At 45.9% G+C, this 19015-nt stretch overlaps 1 protein-coding gene across 2 annotated transcripts in view; it reads left to right on the top strand.

The window, feature by feature from the left end:
• The window catches only part of LOC139543581 (mothers against decapentaplegic homolog 7-like), a 29721-nt gene extending 11288 nt beyond the window's left edge, over positions 1 to 18433 (top strand). For both annotated transcript variants that reach the window (XM_071349794.1, XM_071349795.1), the window contains exon 4: positions 17507 to 18433. In XM_071349794.1, coding sequence (XP_071205895.1) covers positions 17507 to 18045 — 539 coding nt within the window. In that variant the 3' untranslated portion in view covers positions 18046 to 18433. The remainder of the gene's footprint in view (positions 1 to 17506) is intronic.
• Positions 18434 to 19015: the final 582 nt, after the last annotated feature.

Below are 19015 nucleotides of genomic sequence, written 5' to 3'. Positions count from 1 at the left end.
CTGAAGTATAAAAACCTACTCAGTCTGTACCTTTTCTCTTTCCGTCTCACCGTCAACGTTCAAGTCTTACAAGCCTATACCTCTCCTTTCTCAGTCCTTTCACCCTACGCCACGTTCTCAGTCTCTGCGTTTGTCAGCGAGCTCCTTATTGTCCCCGGGCCCCACTCTGAGAGGTGAGGTGAAACTCTCCAGAGAACAGCTCCAACAGAGCAGCCACAGTCTACAGTCCCCCCCGCTAGTTACATTCCTGTCTTGTTTGGGTTAACAGAGAAGGAAAGGGCAGGCAGTCACAGGAAATTACCTCATGTGTTTGAGGAAAAGGCAATGGACAAGGGAGGGAGATGAGGGTGGCCTCCTGTGAATGGAAAGCAAACATTGAAGACAGTCGGTGAGTGAAACGAAAGAGGGGAGCGAGTTAGGCTGAACAGAACGCCCGGTGCGTCACAGTTTAGAGAGATCCCTGATTAATCAAATGGCCAAACCTTCTCTCGCTTTTCAGTTCAATCCCCAAACTTATTTTATGTCTCTCCTTTGTTTTTCTTACTCGCAGAGAGAGGGAAAAGGGCCCGGGGTCAAAGGAGAAGCAGTTCTTTCTCTCTCTGTAATTTCAAAACAGCCCTCTCCTCAGTGTTTGCGTCCCAACTGGCAACCTGCTCACTTTATAGTGCACTACTTTGACCCGCGTGGGTCTCTGGTCAAAAGTAGTGCACTATACAGGGAATAGGTTGCCGTTTGGAAGGCGATCTGTGTGTTTCTCAGTTGACTGAGCTGCGCCGAGCGAGGAACTTTCATTACTTTCCACTTCCTCTCCAAGAGCTGCGGCCAAGGAGTTCTCTTGGCGGGCGGGGAGTTAATTTGGTTCTGGCCGTCCGCGGTTCCCCACCCACTGTCATTATGGTGCATGAATCTGAAAAACGGTGAGAGGGGGAGGATTGAAGAGGAAAACCAGTCCAGTTATTCTACATGGCCGGGCATTTAGTTTAGTTCAGGCTCTCTACACATTAGTAGTAAATGCCCAGGCTCAGGCTGGGCCCCCAGGAAATCACACAAACCCACTCTGTGACTGTTCCGTGAGGCTCCTATCCCCATCTCCAACCCTAACCTCAACTATATTTATTACCCTCAACGTTTCCTCCTCCAGTTCAGTCAGATTCCTTTGCTCTAGGCTTGAGGGGCGCCGAACAGAGTTGACAGAGTTCTACCTCTGGCCAGGCAGAGGCCCTTGCCTTTAGTTGTGAGAGAGTTTTTCCTGGGTAGAGAGTTTTTCGCTGGGGTGTTTTTTTGGGGTGGGGTTGTACCTTTGGGCAGGCAGAGAAGAGTGAAAGGTTAGGGTGGGACTTGGTTATGTAGCTGTGTGGTGTTCTGAGAGAGAGTTGGTGGGAGGGCGGCAGGGAACAAGGTGGCCATTGTTTGGCCTCGGCGGCTCGAAGGCAGCGGCTTTTCACATAACTCATTATATGAAGATGATCAAAAGAGAGAGGGGAACATTCCTTCTCCCTGGTGTGTTTTTTCACCGCCGACAGTCCCCTAGCCACGAAGAGAGAGAGGTGGAGGGATTGCGAGGTAGAGAGAGATATTTCTGTGTAACGTGCTCTCTCTCTTTCTGCTTTTTCTTTTACATTTCTTTTTTAACCACAGCCAGCCAGACCATTCATGTGTAATCCGTCAGGAAAGCTGGTTGGTTACAGCAGATGTCCGGGTACCAGCACCCCTGCCTGCCTGCCTGCATGACAGACAGTACAGTCTCTGTCCCATCCACATACCTATGCCCAGGTCTCTAGGAAGTGGCTGTGGCTCAGAGGAACTCATAGATCTGCCCTAACCCTAAACCACATAAATGTACCACGGATAGTATTTAATAATCAGTTATGCTTTTCAAAACATCAACAAATAGTTTTTTTATTGACCAACTGGCCTGACTGGTTGCCTGGCGGGGCAGCACGATGGTCGTTGCCGTGGCAGCGTAGCCTGGCGCCCGGTTTGGTTCCCACGGAGATCCCTGACATCCCGATGTAGAACAATGCAGCCGGTTGTTCGGTCTGTGTCGCTCCGGCTACAGCGGTGGCACCGGGACAGGGTTCTAGTCAAGCCCTGCTCTGGGCATCTCTGTGGTGGGGTGAAGGACCCATGATGATATCATCATTCCTGCCTGCATGCCCAGCACCGTCTCCTTCTCCACCCTGCAGTGTTTGTTTACTCTGTCGGTCAGGGACGTCTAGGCCGGAGGGGGGGGGCATACATCACAAATGATGTAGTGTTGGAATAGTAAATCCGTTAGCCTGCCTGGGCCGGGGTAGGAAGGGAAGGGTATTGTGACAGAGGCTGGGGGGGTATAGGAACTAGGAAGGGGCCGGGCAGTGGGTTTGTATCCCCTCCCCCGTGTGGTGGAAGTAGAAATAATTGTTACACGGAGAGGGGTCTGGTTAGAGAGCAAGGCCCTGGCATGGGGAAGGCTGCACATCCTGAATATAGTTCTGAGGAATACTAGTTTGACTGACAGCACTGGCCCGGCATGGGACTGGATACATGGAGCAGGTTTGGGGTCAATTTCATTTCAATCCAGTCAATTCAGGAGGTAAACTGAAATTCCTGTGATCATCACATGAGTGACCTCCGGGTTGGCCTGTGGAGTAATGATAAAAGCAGGCCTCCAGCTCCCTCTCTGAGAAGATGTGTCCCTGTAGTTGGTGTACTAGTTATTTTTTGATTTATTGTACGCATTTGTTCAGATTTATAAATACATTTAGAAACACTAGCTACATGTCCCCCCCCCCCCCTTTGTGTATGTGCAGCCACTCATGTCCCCTTCCTGCGAATTGGGCTCGTATGTCTGTACGGACAGACTTCCTGGACTGGAGGAAAGAGCTGCTGACATCTTCCCTGTTATGTAATACTTCTTCCCTAATTAGACATTTCCCCCTTCATTGGCACCCTATGGGAACAGGACAGGGTCTACCAAACAAAGCAACACTGTCACGCACTCTCTCTCTCTCTCTCTCTCTCTCTCTCTCTCTGTCTCTCTCTCTCTCTCTCTCTCTCTCTCTCTCTCTCTCTCTCTCTCTCTCTCTCTTCTCTCTTCTCTTTACCTCTCTCTCTCCCCAGCCCTAGGTCAGTAGAGCCAGTCCTCTCCTCTCCCGTCCTCCTCTGTTGTGTTTAGACTGGCTAATTGCTGGGGAGGGAATGCCTCTTGAGATGTTGCTGCTGTCAGAGGGGCTGGATGCCTCAGGAAAAAGATAACATTTATAGAAGGGTAATAACTCTGCATGCCCCGCCCTGGATCCGCCCGAGAGCTTCCACCGAGTGTCTGTGCGCGTGTCTGTGTCTGTGTGTGTGTGTGTGTGTGTCTGTGTGTGTGTGTGTGTGTGTGTGAGCGTGTGTGTGTGTGTGTGAGCGTGTGTGTGTGTGTGAGCGTGTCTGCGTGTGTGTTTGGCCTGTCTTCTGGCCTGCGAGTGTGAGAACCATATTCTTCTTGGATCTAGCCGAGCCTCTGAATTATTATTATTAAGTTATGGTCCTATAATTATGTCAGCCGGCTAGCTGGGCCATTCGCTCCAGTGACTGTACTGTACCGACGTGATTCCACCTCTCAAGCACTGAATGTCTCCCCTAGTCAGGATAGTTGAGCACTTGTGTATTGTGACGATACATTGTTTTGTATATTTGCACAAGACCTAGAACAAAGCCAGCGTTATAAGAACTATAGGACCTAAAAGGTCTCGTGTGTGTGTGTGTGTGTGTGTGTGTTCAGAAATCTATACGTACCAGCCTACTAGATCGTTTTAAGATTGACGAAGTATGCAGCCCCTTCCTTTCGTTAAAGTCAGTTCAGCTGTAGTCAAACGGAGGAAGAGGAGGCCAGGCAACCAGACAGGCAGGCAACAGAAAAGAGGAGAACGCAGATATGAATGTATTGTCATGACCTGTGACCCCTGGAATAGACTTGCCCCAGGCGGAGCAGGGTGTTGAGGCTATGACCGCCTGACTGAGAGACAAAGACGCCTCCTCCCTCCGTGTCGAGAGAGAGAGAGAGAGAGAGAGAGAGAGAGAGAGAAAGGCTAAACAAGAACTCATTCTCAGGTGTCTTCTCCGTATTTACCGATGTTGATAGTGTGTACTCACACCTGAAGGTTAAACAGCAAGTGGGAAAAAATGACAAAATGCTTCTGTGCGTCCCAGGTGGTTGGCGGCACCGTATTTGGAGAGTATGCGCTCGTGGTAATGGCGAGAGCGAAATCAGTGGAATTGTATCAGATGTATCAAACACATGGTTTCCGCACGGTTCGTTCCATTCCCTCCATTTCTGCCATTTATTATGAGCCGTCCTCCCCTCAGCAGCCTCCTGTGGCGTGTGTGTGTTTGTATACGCCTCAAACCAAATTGTATTTGTCACGTGCGTCGTAAACAACAGGTGTGGACTAACAGTGGAATGATTAGTTACGGGCCCTTCCCACCAATGCAGAGAGAGAAAAAATTGAAATAATTGAAAAATAATAACACGAGGAATAAATACACAATGAGTAACGATAACTTTGCTATATACACAGGGTACCCGTATCGAGTCGGTGTGTGTGTGTGCGCCTCAGGTGTTTGATTGTGTGTGCGTGCATGCACGCGTGTGTGTCTCACAGTGTGTGTGTGTGTTTGTGTAGACAGCCAGAAATAGTAATGATCGGAGTGTGGAGTCAGACAGGATTAATCGTTAACTTTTCCAGTCTGCTGTGCTCGCTGTCTCCAGTCTCTCCCTCCTCCCCTCCCCCTCCTCACTCTCTCTTCCCCTCGTCTCTTCCTCCGCTGCCCAAAAGTCTCAGCTACAGCTGGCTACCGTGGGCTGTAAAAGCGAGGAGCAATTAGAAGGGTAATCCACAGGGGGGTGAGGGTCGAAGTCTTCTTCCCTGTGGAATGGAGCTAGATGTTACACACTGTTGGAGCACCGAAAGAACACGCTTCTTTCAAAGTTGTGAAAGGGAGAGCTTCCCTCTACTAGCTTGTAATCTTGCCTTTTTAGTGTAAGATAAATATACAACTGTGATATCATTTTAGTTTTGTCTGCTTTTTGGGGGGGGGGGGGGGGGGGTTAAAGCAACTCCATTAGCTAGCCGGAGTATGTATTGACATTATTGTAGACCATCTACCTGAGTCTATAAGAACAGGGGCTGGCTCAGAAAACAGGCCAAACAAAGATCCTTGGAGCAGATGGCAGCAGCCCAGCCTAGTAATCTTCATGTAGATAGGAGGGGGGACTTGAGACAGCCACGCAAGTATTTGTCCGTGTCCCAAATGGCACCCTACTTCCCTGTACAGTGCACTACTTTGCTATATAGGTAATAGGTTGTCATTTGGGACACGTCATTTGTCTTTGAGAGTATATCGTTTATTTTGGTTAGAGTGGAGTGGCGGGGTAGAAGGGGGGGGGGGGGGGGTAACGTGCCCTGCTCCCCCCTCTGTTCCTCTCTGTGTTCCACTCTGTACCCTTCAGACCGACCCCCGTTTGAAATGACGCCAGCCTACGACAAACAAAAACAGCGTGCACAGAGAGAGAGAGAGATGAAAAGGAGGGCGCTGTACTCTGCTCCACTGCAGTAGGAGGGAAGAAGAAAGCCGAGAGAGCGAGAGTGAGAGAGAGAGAGAGAGAAAAAGAGGGAGGGAGAGTAAGTGGAAACAGTGCTCTGGTGTTGGCTGGGTTTGGAATGTCCCTCCTGGGCCCAGAGCAGAGAAAGGCAGAGCGGAGCCTGTCCTACAGTCTGGAAGAAGGAGGGAGGAAAGGAGGGAGACGGAGAGATGGAAGAAGGAGGGCTGCCACCGGCCCGGAGCTCAGGGCTGTAATTCATCTGCCTCTCTGTGGTCATGCTGACGGCAGGCCCTCTCTGACTCTCTCCCTGTGTGTGTGTGTGTGTTTGTTTTCCTGCCTGCCTGTCTGCCTCCCCTCTAGAGAGGAATAAACCCTGGCTGCACATACATATAGACGGCACTACAGCCACTGTGCCACAGCGCCTGACAGACGGACAGTCAGGGGAATTAGACGTAGCCTGCAACACGGGGAGACAGCCACAGCCCCAGCCCCATGGGAGAGAGCTGAGAGAGAGAGGGCTGAGGCCCTCCGCATTCTTTCTCTCACACACACACACACACACACACACACACACACACACACACACACACACACACACACACACACACACACACACACACACACTCTGCTGGAGGTCCATAGTTTTGCTCTTGTGTTAGTAGACGCTCCTAACGCATGGGAGAACTCTGAATGTGTTTAAAACCTGGTTGTGAGTGGTATGTAAATGCCAGGGGAAAAGGGCCGGTGTGTTTTAAGGAACTCTGCGAGGCTCATGGCAGCCAGGTCTCTCAGTGTGCAGTGTGCCATTCCTGTTTCATTTCGCGTGAGCCCGCTGTTTGTCAGAACAAGCTGTGAACACACTCCTCTCAGGACTAGGCTGTGTGTGTGTGTGTGTGTGTGTGTGTGTGTGTGTGTGTGTGTGTGTGTGTGTGTGTGTGTGTGTGTGTGTGTGTGTGTGTGTGTGTGTGTGTGTGTGTGTGTGTGTGTGTGTGTGTGTGTGTGTGTCGCGGGATGGAGGTGGGCTTTCAAACTGCTTATGTGTCCTCCCTGTTAGTCAGTTAGCCTTAGTGTCACTGCGCTGCCGTAGCTATGTTTTTGTATTGCGGTAGCAACTCGCAACAGTCCGTTAAGGGTGTTAGCTGTCACCGTTTTAGTGGTTAATCATTACTGTAGACTGTCTCTAGATGGTGTTGCTAACCTTAGCGTCTCTGTCTTACTGCTACCGAGTCTGTGTTTGTGGTTTAACAACTGGCTTGTTACAGTCAACTGTAGCTTGGTAGTTGGTTGGTTTTTAGCCGTAACTTTGTCACGGCTGTGTTATGGTTAACTGTAGCTTAGTAGCCGTGTTGTAATAGTCTGTTGTGGTTCACTGTAGCTTCGTAGTTGTGTTGTAACCCGTGTGTGTTGGGTGGGTTTAGGCGTAGCTTTGTCACGGCTGTGTACTAGAGGCTTGGGGTCCCTCTCCCTGTCTCTCGGTGTTCCAGCCCTCAGGCCAGTAATGCTCTTATCTAACACTTTAGAATGCATTCTATGCTGTCGTTAGGGTGGCTGTCCTGCGCTGCCACCGTCATCGTCACAGCAATGCAGCGGAAGACGGCCAAACAGCGGGAGGGATGGAAGGGACGTATCTGGCCCTGCAGGGCGACGTAGTGTCGACTGATGCCCCTGGGGACCGAAAGTTAGCTGGACAGACACATACATAGCTGGACAGACTGTCACCGCAGGCAGTGACAGCAGGCACAGCGATAGATAATAGTGTTGTAATTGTATTTCTTTGGCGGAAGGACTGTGAAGTGTGGGCTCACTTGTAAAGAGTGTGTGTGTGTGTGTGTGTGTTTGAGGAGGACACAGAACTGCAGGAGTAGGGGCTCTTTTATGTATCTCTCTCTCTCTCTAGTCCCTCCCTACCTCTGTCTCTGTAGTTGTGTGATGAATACCTCAGTGGTTTCAGGCTGTGATGACAGGCTCAGGCAAGCAGCCGTGTAATGACCTCCGACGCCAGCCAGCCCAGTCTCTCTCTCTCTCTCTCTTCCTCTTTCTCTCTCTCTCTCCTCTTTCTCTCTCTCTCTCGCTTCCTCTTTCTCTCTCTCTCCTCTTTCTCTCTCTCTCTCTCGCTTCCTCTTTCTCTCTCGCTCTCTCTCTCTCTCTCTCTCGCTCTCTCTCTCTCTCGCTCTCTCTCCTCTTTCTCTCTCTCTCTTCTCTCTCTCGCTCTCTCCTCTTTCTCTCTCTCTCCTCTTTCTCTCTCTCTCCTCTTTCTCTCTCTCCTCTCTCTCTCTCAGGAATAAAAAACACAGAGGAAAGGAAGGGGGGGGGTTAGTGTGGGGTGTGCAGGGAAGAGTAGAGAGCACAGCCCACAGGTGTGCTCTAAGAGCTTTGCCTCGAGTCACTCACATCCAAGGAACAATGAGAATATTAACTTTGAGGCCTATAACCTGTCTAGGATCAGCGTGGCGCTAGCGGCACCCCTCCCCCCCCCCCACTGAAAAACCAGTGCCGCGGAATTCAAAAAAAATATTTTTTTAAAATATTTAACTTTCACACATTAAAGTCCAATACAGCTAATGAAAGACACAGATCTTGTGAATCCAGTCAACATTTCCGATTTTTAAAATGTTTTACAGGGAAGACACAATATGTAAAGATGTACATCTATTACCTAAAAACACATTAGCATAATCCACCATCTTTTATTTGTCCACCAACACCAGTAGCCATCACCAATTCGGCTAAACTAAGATATTTATAGCCCCTAACCAACAAAAAAACTCATTAGATGACAGTCTGATAACATATTTATGGTATGGGATAGGTTTTGTTAGAAAAAAGTGCATATTTCAGGTAGATGGCATAGTTTACAATTGCACCCACCGTCACAAATGGACTAGAATAATTACAATGAGCAACGTGTTTACCTAACTACTAATCATCAAACATTTCGTAAAAATACACAGCATACACGAATCGAAAGACACAGATCCTGTGAATACAGACAATATTTCAGATTTTCTAAGTGTCTTACAGCGAAAACACAATAAATCGTTATATTAGCTTAGCACATAGCAATTAGCAGCCCAGCATTGATTCTAGCCAAAGTGAGCGATAAAAGTCAACATCGCCAAAAGATATTAATTTTTTCACTAACCTTCTCAGAATTCTTCCGATGACACTCCTGTAACATCACATTACAACATGCATATACAGTTTGATCGAAAATGTTTATATTTAGCCACCAAAATCATGGTTAGACAATGTGAAATGTAGACAAGCTGGTAAAGAAAAAGTCCTTGCGCCACTTAGACAGTGATCTACTCTTATACATAAATACTCATAAACGTGACTAAAAAATATAGGGTGGACAGGGATTGATAGACAATTTAATTCTTAACCTTTCTAGAACCTCAACCCCGGATCCGGGATCACCCCCCACCCCCCACACACTGATTAGCATAGATAGCATAGCTTCAGAAGTAGATAGTAGCATCTAAATATCATTAAATCACAAGTCCAAGACACCAGATGAAAGATACAGATCTTGTGAATAAAGCCACCATTTCAGATTTTTAAAATGTTTTACAGGGAAGACAAAATATGTAAATCTATTAGCTAAACACGTTAGCAAAATACACCACTATTCTAACTCCATCAGTTTCTTACTCCTTCAGGTGCTATCACCAATTCGGCTCAACTAAGATATTGATATCCACTAACCAAGAAAAAACCTCTTCAGATGACAGTCTGATAACATATTCATGGTATAGGATAGTTTTTGTTAGAAAAAAGTGCATATTTCAGGTAGAAATCACAGTTTACAATTGCACCGACCATCGCAAATCGACTAGAATTACTAGATAGAGCAACGTGTATGACCAATTTACTCATCATAAAACATTTCATAAGAATAGACAAAGCATAGCAATGGAAAGACCCAGATCTTGTGATTCCAGACAATATTTCAGATTTTCTAAGCGTTTTACAGCGAAAACACAATAAATCGATAAGTTAGCATACTACATGTGAAAACGTTACCAGAGCATCGATTCCAGCCAAAGAGCGCTATAACGTAATCACCGCCAAAAGATATTAATTTTTTCACTAACCTTCTCAGAATTCTTCCGATGACACTCCTGTAACATCATTTTACAACATACATATACAGTTTGTTCGAAAAGGTGCATATTTAGCCATACAAAACCGTGGTTACACAATAAAAATACTAGGAAATCAAGCCTCAATATGTCTGACGTCATCTATCAGAGTGATCTAGTTTAATTAAAAGCTAATCATATACTTGACTAAAAAATACAGGGTTGACAGGAATCGAAAGACAAATTAGTTCTTAATGCAACCGCTGATTTACATTTTTAAAATTATCCTTACTTTTCAATACAGGGTTGGCCAAGTGAAGCTATACCAAACAAAATGGCGATGTATGCGTTTAAAATATTTCGACAGAAACACGGTTTATCATATTAAATATTGCTTACTTTGAGCTGATCTTCCATCATATTCTTGGGCAATGTATCCTTTCTATGTTATAAACGTCTTTTGGTCGATAGATGTCCTCTGTCCTTCGAAATGTCCACTAACAACGACCGAGACCGCGAAACGTTCCCAAAGCTAGAAAGTGCACGACAAATAAATTCCTCAGAATCGCACTAAACGGATATAAATTGCTATAAAACGGTTAAAATTAACTACATTCTGATGTTTTTAACAACTATAACGACTGAAAACATGACCGGAGAAATATAGCTGGTTAGAAAACGATTTGGAACGAGACAGGTCCGATGGCCTTCACGCTTGAGGCGCACGTTGAGAAAGGGCGGTCTCTGTACATTTTGGTCATTTATAATGGCTGTGAACGTCCCATCGATTTCATTGAAAACGTGATGACGTACAGACACCCAGAGGAAGACGTAGGCAGTGTCGGTTTCTTCATAGCATTCACTGTGGCCTTATAAACAGACCCCAGATCAGAGGTAAAAATTTCTGAAATCTGAACCCTGTCATGAAAAGTGCTGTAAAAATTGTTCTGTACCACTCAGAGACAAAATTTCAACTCCTATAGAAACTATAGACTGTTTTCTATCCAATAATAACAATAATATGCATATTGTACGATCAAGAATTTAGCACGAGGCAGTTTAATTTGGAGACCCAAATATGCTAATGCGGAACAGCACCCCCTATAGTTGCAAGAAGTTAATACAATTGCGTTATTACATTTTTTAATTTATCCTTACTTTTCAATACAGTTTGCGCCAAGCGAAGCTACGTCAAAAAACATGGCGTCCGAAGCCACTAAAATGTTTCGACAGAAACACGATTTATCATAATAAAAATGTCCTACCTTGAGCTGTTCTTCCATCAGTATCTTGGGCAAAGGATCCTTTCTTGGGAGAAATCGTCTTTTGGTGGAAAGCTGTCCTCTTGCCATGTGGAAATGTCAACTGCGTTCGGGATGAACTGAAAAGCGTGCCCAACTTTTCACATCGTTGCAAAAGTAAATGTCCCAAAATCGCACTAAACGGATATAAATTGCTATAAAACGCTTTAAATTAACTACCTTATGATGTTTTTAACTCCTATAACGAGTGAAAAGATGACCGGAGAAATATAACAGGCTAAACTAACGCTTGGAACAGGAGCGGGTCGGTGTCCAGCACGCGCGTTACGCAGCAAGGAAAGACTTGCTAACTACAGGGTTTTTTAATTTATAGGGCCTGTGAACGCGCAATCGACCCCATTGGAATCGTCATCACGTAAAGGCATCCAGGGGAAGACGTAAGAAGTGTCCGTATAGTCATAGCAATGACAGTGCCCTTTTAACTGAGTTCAGAAGAGTGGCCAACATTTCTCAAATCTGACTCCATGTCAGGGAAATTGCTGTAGAATGGGCTCTGTTCCACTTAGAGACAAAATTTCAACTCCTATAGAAACTATAGACTGTTTTCTATCCAATAATAATAATAATATGCATATTGTACGATCAAGGATTTTGTGGGAAGCCGTTTCAAAAATTAGCCAAGTTAGCATAAATAGTCTAAACAGCGCCCCCATCCCCAACAGGTTAAGATGGCACACACGAACGAGCGCACACACACACACACACACACACACACACAGACAGACAGACAGACAGACAGACAGACAGACAGACAGACAGACAGACAGACAGACAGACAGACAGACAGACAATAGCGGCCTCCTCACCTTTTATGCCTCTTTTCTCTTCAGTCGGTTTGAGGAATGTTTTTTTTGTTGATCAAATGTAAATACTAACTTTGTTCCTAATAGCTGGGGAGCTAGCTAGGTGGATTTACAATGAATTCCCCTCGGCCCATGATCAGCCCGATATTTTATGGAAGAAATGAATTCCCCTCCCTACTGTTGTCTTTTCCCTTTTTTCCCCCCACTAGTTCTTAATGAGGTCTGGAACTGTGTCCGAAATGGTACCCTATTCCCTATCTCAAGGCACTCCAGCCCTGTTCCCGGAGAGCTACCGTCCTGTAGGTTTTCACTCCAACCCTGTTCCCGTAGAGCACATATGTCAGAGTCAAGGCCCGCGGGCCACATCCGGCCCGCGAGAAGGTTTTTTACGGCCCCTGGGATGATCTTGATTTATTATTAGAACCGGCCCGCAGACCGCAGCAAGCCGGCAGCCCGCAGATCTTTTACACGCACCAATACTACATTTCCCACAATGCAACGGTGACGCACCGAGCAGTAGGCTGCTTCATTTCAATATTTATTGGCACAGCAGTCGTCAGCATCACAGTAAAATTAACTTTCAGATACCCATCAAAAATGGCAAAACGGAAGGTGGACACTGAGAACCGGGGGTTTCAAACAAGGTGGGAGTCGGAGTATATGTTCACGGAGGTAGCTGGAAAACCTGTGTGTCTTCTGTGTGGAGAAAGTGTGGCGGTACTGAAAGAGTATAATCTGAGACGACATTATGAAACGAAACACGCGGACAAAAACAAGAATATGGACATGGAACAAAGGCTACAAAAGGCAGAGGAATTAAAACGAGGCCTCAAATCTCGACAGGCTCTGTTCAAAAAAGCCAAATCACAAGGCCAGGCTGCTGTCAAGGCCAGTTTTATTTTGGCAGAAGAGATCGCTAAATCAGCCCGGCCATTTACGGAGGGGGATTTCATCAAAAACTGCATGATTAAAGTTTGTGACGAAGTTTGCCCAGAAAAAAGGCAACTCTTTTTAAATGTGAGTCTGAGCAGAAACACCATTGCCGAGAGAGTAGACCAGTTGTCCATCAATCTAAAAGAGCAGCTTGTGAAAAAGGGAAAAGATTTCATTGCATATTCCTTGGCTGTGGATGAGAGCACCGACATTTCTGACATTGCCCAGTTGTCAATTTTCATCCGCGGAGTGGACTCCAGCCTAAGCGTGACAGAGGAGTTTTTGGCTTTACGTCCTATGCATGGCACAACTACGGGGCATGATTTGTATGAAGAGGTGTCAAGATGTGTAAATGAGATGGAGCTGCCTTGGGAAAAACTCGTGGGTTTGACAACCGACGGAGCACCTGCGATGTGTGGACACAGGAGCGGACTGGTGGCGAAGATACGGGAAAAGATGCAAGAGGAAAACGCGACAGGTGAGCTGACAGCTTATCATTGTATCATACACCAGGAAGCGTTGTGCGGTAAAGCCTTGAAAATGGAGCATGTAATGAGCATCATCACGCGCACAGTTAACTTTATCAGAGCCAAAGGTTTGAATCACCGCCAGTTCAAGGCATTTCTGACGGAGTTAGAAACGGAGCATGGTGATTTGCCTTATCACACAGAGGTGCGATGGCTAAGCCAGGGAAAGGTGCTTCAAAGATGTTTCGAGCTTCGTGAGGAGATTTGTCTGTTCTTGGACAGCAAAGGGAAAGACACAACACAACTCCGAGACGAAATGTTTCTGTGTGAAATGGCTTTTCTGTGTGACATTACGAGTCATCTGAATGCAATGAACTTGCAGCTGCAGGGTCGGGATCATGTCATCTCTGATATGTACAGTACAGTGAAGGCATTTAAAACCAAACTGACTCTGTGGGAGACGCAGATGCGGAAAGAAAATTTGAGCCACTTTCCCAGCTGCCAGACCATGAAAGAGAAGCTCTCTACCAGTGCGTTCCCGAGCGCACAGTTGGCTGATAAAATAGGTATGCTTGCCGCTGACTTTCGACGCCGATTTGCTGACTTTGAAGCACAAAAAAGCAGGTTGGAACTGCTCGGTAACCCATTTGCTGTTGACGTGGAAAGCTCACCACCAAACCTCCAAATGGAGTTGATTGACCTCCAATGCAATGATGCACTGAGGGCAAAATATGCGGCAGTGGGTGCTGCGGAGTTCGCCCGTTTCCTCCCCGACACAATGCCCCAGCTGCGCATCCAGGCTGCTCAAACGTTGTCTATGTTTGGCAGCACATACCTGTGTGAACAACTGTTTTCTTTGATGAACCTGAACAAAACATCACACAGAAGTCGACTTACTGCTGAACACCTCCACTCAATTCTGAGGATTTCCTCAGCTCAGAGCCTTACCCCGAACATTGATGAACTTGTGGAAAAGATGGGACACCACCAAGTATCACCCTCAACCTCAAACAAGTGAACATTACTGTGCAATCACATATTTAGAGTTTTTACTCAGTTCAAGTTTAAAAGTTAAAGTTTAATATTTGTTTTCACTGCATGTTACTTCTCCTTAAACAAAGTGTTGTTTTTGATTAATAGATTTTTGCACTTTATTTTATTGTATTTCAATCCAATTATATTTTAAAAATATTTCAGTTGAGTGGATGATAGAAAATTGCTATTATTGTTTTTTTCTTTGAAGTAAATTTAGCCCACTTTTGCTAAAATAGAAAATATAGGCTACTGATGGTGCCTTGAATACCGGTTTCTTTCATTTAATGTTCATGTTATGGGGATTTTTATATAAAGGAAATTTGTCTTTTGTGTCTGTTGAAAATTAAAGATTACTGACAGAGCCATAAGAAAATATTGCTTTATTTATCTGATCATATTGGAATATATTTGTTAGGTTTTCAGTAGGTTCAATTAGGTTCACTAGACTATATGCGTCATTTAAAAATTTTTCAATGAACATTCGAACAGTCCGGCCCTCGGCTTGTAGCTAAATTTTTTATTTGGCCCTCCGTCCATTTGACTTTGACACCCCTGCCGTAGAGCTACCGTCCTGTAGGTTGTCACTCCAACCCTGTTCCCGGAGAGCTACCGGCCTGTAGGTTTTCACTCCAACCCTGTTCCCGGAGAGCTACCGTCTTGTAGGTTTTCACTCCAGCCCTGTTCCCGGAGAGCTACCGTCCTGTTGGTTTTCACTCCAACCCTGTTCCCGGAGAGCTACCGTCCTGTAGGTTTTCACTCCAACCCTGTTCCTGGAGAGATACCCTCCTGTAGGTTTTAACTCCAACCCTGTTCCCGGAGAGCTACCGTCCTGTAGGTTTTCACTCCAACCCTGTTCCCGTAGAGCTACCGTCCTGTAGGTTTTCACTCCAACCCTGTTCCCGGACAGCTACCGTCCTGTAGGTTTTCACTCCAACCCTGTTCCCGGAGAGCTACCGTCCTGTAGGTTGTCACTCCAACCCTGTTCCCGGAGAGCTACCGTCCTGTAGGTTGTCACTCCAACCCTGTTCCTGTAGAGCTACCATCCTGTAGGTTTTCACTCCAACCCTGTTCCTGTAGAGCTACCATCCTGTAGGTTTTCACTCCAACCCTAGTTCTAATAAGTATCTTGTTGATAAGCTGAATCAGGTTAGTTAGAACTAGGATTGGATTGAACACCTACAGGGCGGTAGCTCTCCAGGAACAGGGTTGGAGCACCCTGTCCTATATAGTATCCTATATAGTACCTACTTTTGACCAGACCCCAATGGACCCTTGTAAAAAGTAGTGAAAAGGGTGCCATTTCAGTCGCAGCCTAGATGCTGAGTTAATAGCAGGCCTGTAGTATAGCAGAGCAGCCGGAGGAGGCCAGACCAGACTGTGCATGTGTCCAAAATGGCACACTTTTCCCCACATAGCGCACTACTTTTGACCAGGGCTTTGGTCAAAAGTAGGGCACTGTGTAGGGAATAGGGTGTCATTTGGGATGCAGCTTAAGATACTTAACATAACTGTAGAGTTCTCTCTGCTCTGCTTCGGCTCTGGTTCCTCTGAAGGGGTTGCTGCCCAAATGACTGGGTACACTCTGCCGGCCCAGAAAGATGAAAGGATTGGGGGGGGGGGGGGGGTGCAAAATGACTGTGAGGGGGCTCTGTTCCAGATTTTTGTTCTTTTTCCTAGTTAACTTTTAACCATTGAATGTCTGACTTTCTCAGAGGATAGGCTACAACACTGCATAACTGCTGAATGTGTGTATCTGTGTAAATAGTTTACCGTCAGTCCTCTGCCGTTTATACTTTATAGGTCTGTTTGTAATTAGGCCACGGTGGTATAGGAACTGGGAGGAAGCTGAGATGCAAAAGTAAAGTTGTGCGAGAGAGAAAAAAGCGCTCCCACTTTTTCCTTTGCTCCCTCTCCCTCTCCGCCTGGCTGAATCCCCCCTCCCCTGCTTAGGAGTCGGGTTTCTGTGGGATAGAGATATGGAGGCAGGGATGGGGATAGAGACGGGAGGCACGCTAAGGGGGTCGGAGGGAAACCAGAGCTGAACGATACACTCTTTATGCTCGGGGGGGGGGGGGCGACTCTAGACCTTCTGAGAGGCGTAGCTGTTCAACCAGGTCACATAGCTGCCGTTGTTGTCCACGTACAGCTTTTTCTGTACCTAAGACCACTTAGTTTTCCTCGGAAAGGAACGTCTTTACCCCGTGTGCTGTGCTGCTGTACTTGGGAATGAAGACTTGTACTTTTGAGTCACGGCTGCTTCTCGTTGCTGTGTGTTTTATTGGCCCCCTCGCTCTCCTTTAATCAAACCCATTCCTATGCGCAGAGTGGAGGGGAGAGCAGCTCTCATAGGCTGCCTCCCAAATGGCACCCTATTCCCTATAGTTCACTACCAAAAGTAGTGCACTATAAAGGGAATAGGGTGACATTCAAGACGCAGCCCTTGTCCTAGCATGGTTTTATACTGCCTTTCAAAGATAGGCCAAATTTCTTCATGGTTCCCCTCTCTTGGATATTAAACCTATTACTTATAATTTCCTCTGGTAGAATGAGGGAACGGCCATAAAACAATGATTAGGACAGATTTACCATCCTCTTGACGCCAGCACATTGTTAGTTGGCCTGTAAGGAAAATACAAGGCTCCAGACCGAAGATAACCATTAAGGCTTGTATAAACAGGGTTCGGATGGCTGTGTGTGTGTGTACGCGCGCGCGCGCGTGCGTGTGTCCTGGTGCTTTGGTTGGTTGCTTTTCTTGTGCGAATTCCAGAAATTCCGGTACTGTTTTCTTGGATGATTATTGTGAAATGAAGGATGCAACGAGCGGTATTTGGCAGCCGAAGTAACATTTTTTCCTTCGTGCACTGTGATATTGATTGTACTTTTGACTCATAGGGCTTTGTAGTTGCACATATTGTGAAATGTCTACCGTTTTTAAGTCAGAGTTGGAAGTTGTAAAACAGTTTTGTTGTGTCTTTTATGTCCCTTGTATCATTACTTTTATTGAGTAGTTGTTGATAAGAATTGCTCTCCCAGCTCTCAGCCACTGCATCACCATGCTGGTTAAAAGCCAGATTTGTTTTCCTGTTGACTCACTAATGGAAGTCAATCTTGGCCAGTCTGCTTCCCCTCTATCTTCTACCCTCATCTCGCCTTGTATCCCTCTATCCTCATCTGTCCCGATCATCTTCCCTTATGAATTACTCATTTTAAATGAGTAAAATATGATATTTTTCAAATGTTGTGTCTTCAGTCCAGTGGCGTAACCATCCTCTCTCTTTCTCTCCTCTTATAGATTCCCAAGCTCTCCAGGAGTCGGGCGACAGATCCCACTGGTGTGTGGTTGCGTACTGGGAGGAGAAGACACGCGTGGGGCGCCTCTACTCGGTCCAGGAGCCTTCCTTGGACATCTTCTATGACCTACCTCAGGGGAACGGCTTCTGCCTGGGCCAGCTCAGCTCCGACAACAAGAGCCCGCTAGTTCAAATGGTGCGGACCAAGATCGGCTACGGCATCCAGCTGAGTCGCGAGGACGACGGGGTGTGGGTGTACAACCGCAGCTGCTACCCCATCTTTATCAAGTCGGCCACACTGGACAATCCCGACTCGCGGACTTTACTGGTGCATAAAGTGTTCCCCGGCTTCTCCATTAAGGCCTTTGACTTTGAGAAGGCAGACAGCCTGCAGAGGCCTAATGATCACGAGTTCACACAGCAGCCGAGGACTGGGTTTACTGTACAGATCAGCTTTGTGAAGGGCTGGGGCCAGTGCTACACAAGACAGTTTATTAGTAGCTGCCCCTGTTGGTTGGAGGTTATATTCAACAACCGATAGCAGTAATGGATTAACCTTCCTCTCCCGAGGAGTGAACCGAGGACACGGACTTCCTTACTTATGCTTTTTTCCGCCCCAGAAGACAGCGGTTTAAAAATAAATAAAAATAAAGATGTTTAAAGAAAAAAGAAGAGACAAACAAAACCCCAATGAACTTGTTTAATATGACAAATTACTCTAAGATTGAATTAAAGTGAAATAAAAAGCGAAAAATGTATTTTATGTTATATATAAATATATTATTACTTGTAAATATGAAGACGTTTTATATGCATCATTATTTATGTATTGTGCAATGTGTTGATGAGAAAAAAATAAAATAAGATGCACTTTGCTTAATATAAATGCAAACAAAGAAATGCCAAAATAAAAATACAAATACATGTTGCTACTGGCTTTTTATTTGCTGTGGGTGTACTGTAGGTACCAAGGAAAATGAAAATATTCTTATATGCTAATGTCTTCCACTGTAGGACCAAAAGAGGCTGAAATGAGTAAATAACATGCGCTACAATCGTCACTTAACAGTAATTTGGCACCTGAATATTGACAGACCCCTATCCAACATGACACAATCCACCTGCCTAACCGTGTCATTGTAAACAACGTCAACAAATTGTGGCTTATTTTCTATATTTTACAGCCATTGTGCCATTTACAGTCATTTAACACAGTCTAAACTCACATCTCTGTCTGTCACCCTCTTCTTAAATGCTTGTTGGGGCTTTCTCTCTTCTTCTACTTGTTGTTTTCTGAAGAATTCATGGCCTCTCCTTCCTCTCTTATTAACCAACCAAAGCCCTATACTACGTAGCTGTACGTAGCTGGTTTGAGGAGTTAGCGAAGTACATTTTGGCGAACTCGGGATAACTGGTCCCTTGCCGTAGCCAGGTAATTTCTATGGCAACGAATCCTTCAGTACCTAGAAAGGCTAACTTCGTATCAGAGGCTGGTGGGAGGAGCTATTTCA

This window comes from Salvelinus alpinus, chromosome 18 (genome assembly GCF_045679555.1).
Source record: "Salvelinus alpinus chromosome 18, SLU_Salpinus.1, whole genome shotgun sequence".
NCBI lineage: Eukaryota > Metazoa > Chordata > Actinopteri > Salmoniformes > Salmonidae > Salvelinus > Salvelinus alpinus.
The sequence above is the reverse complement of the archived record's forward strand: the minus strand, read 5'-3'. Positions and strand labels throughout refer to the sequence as shown.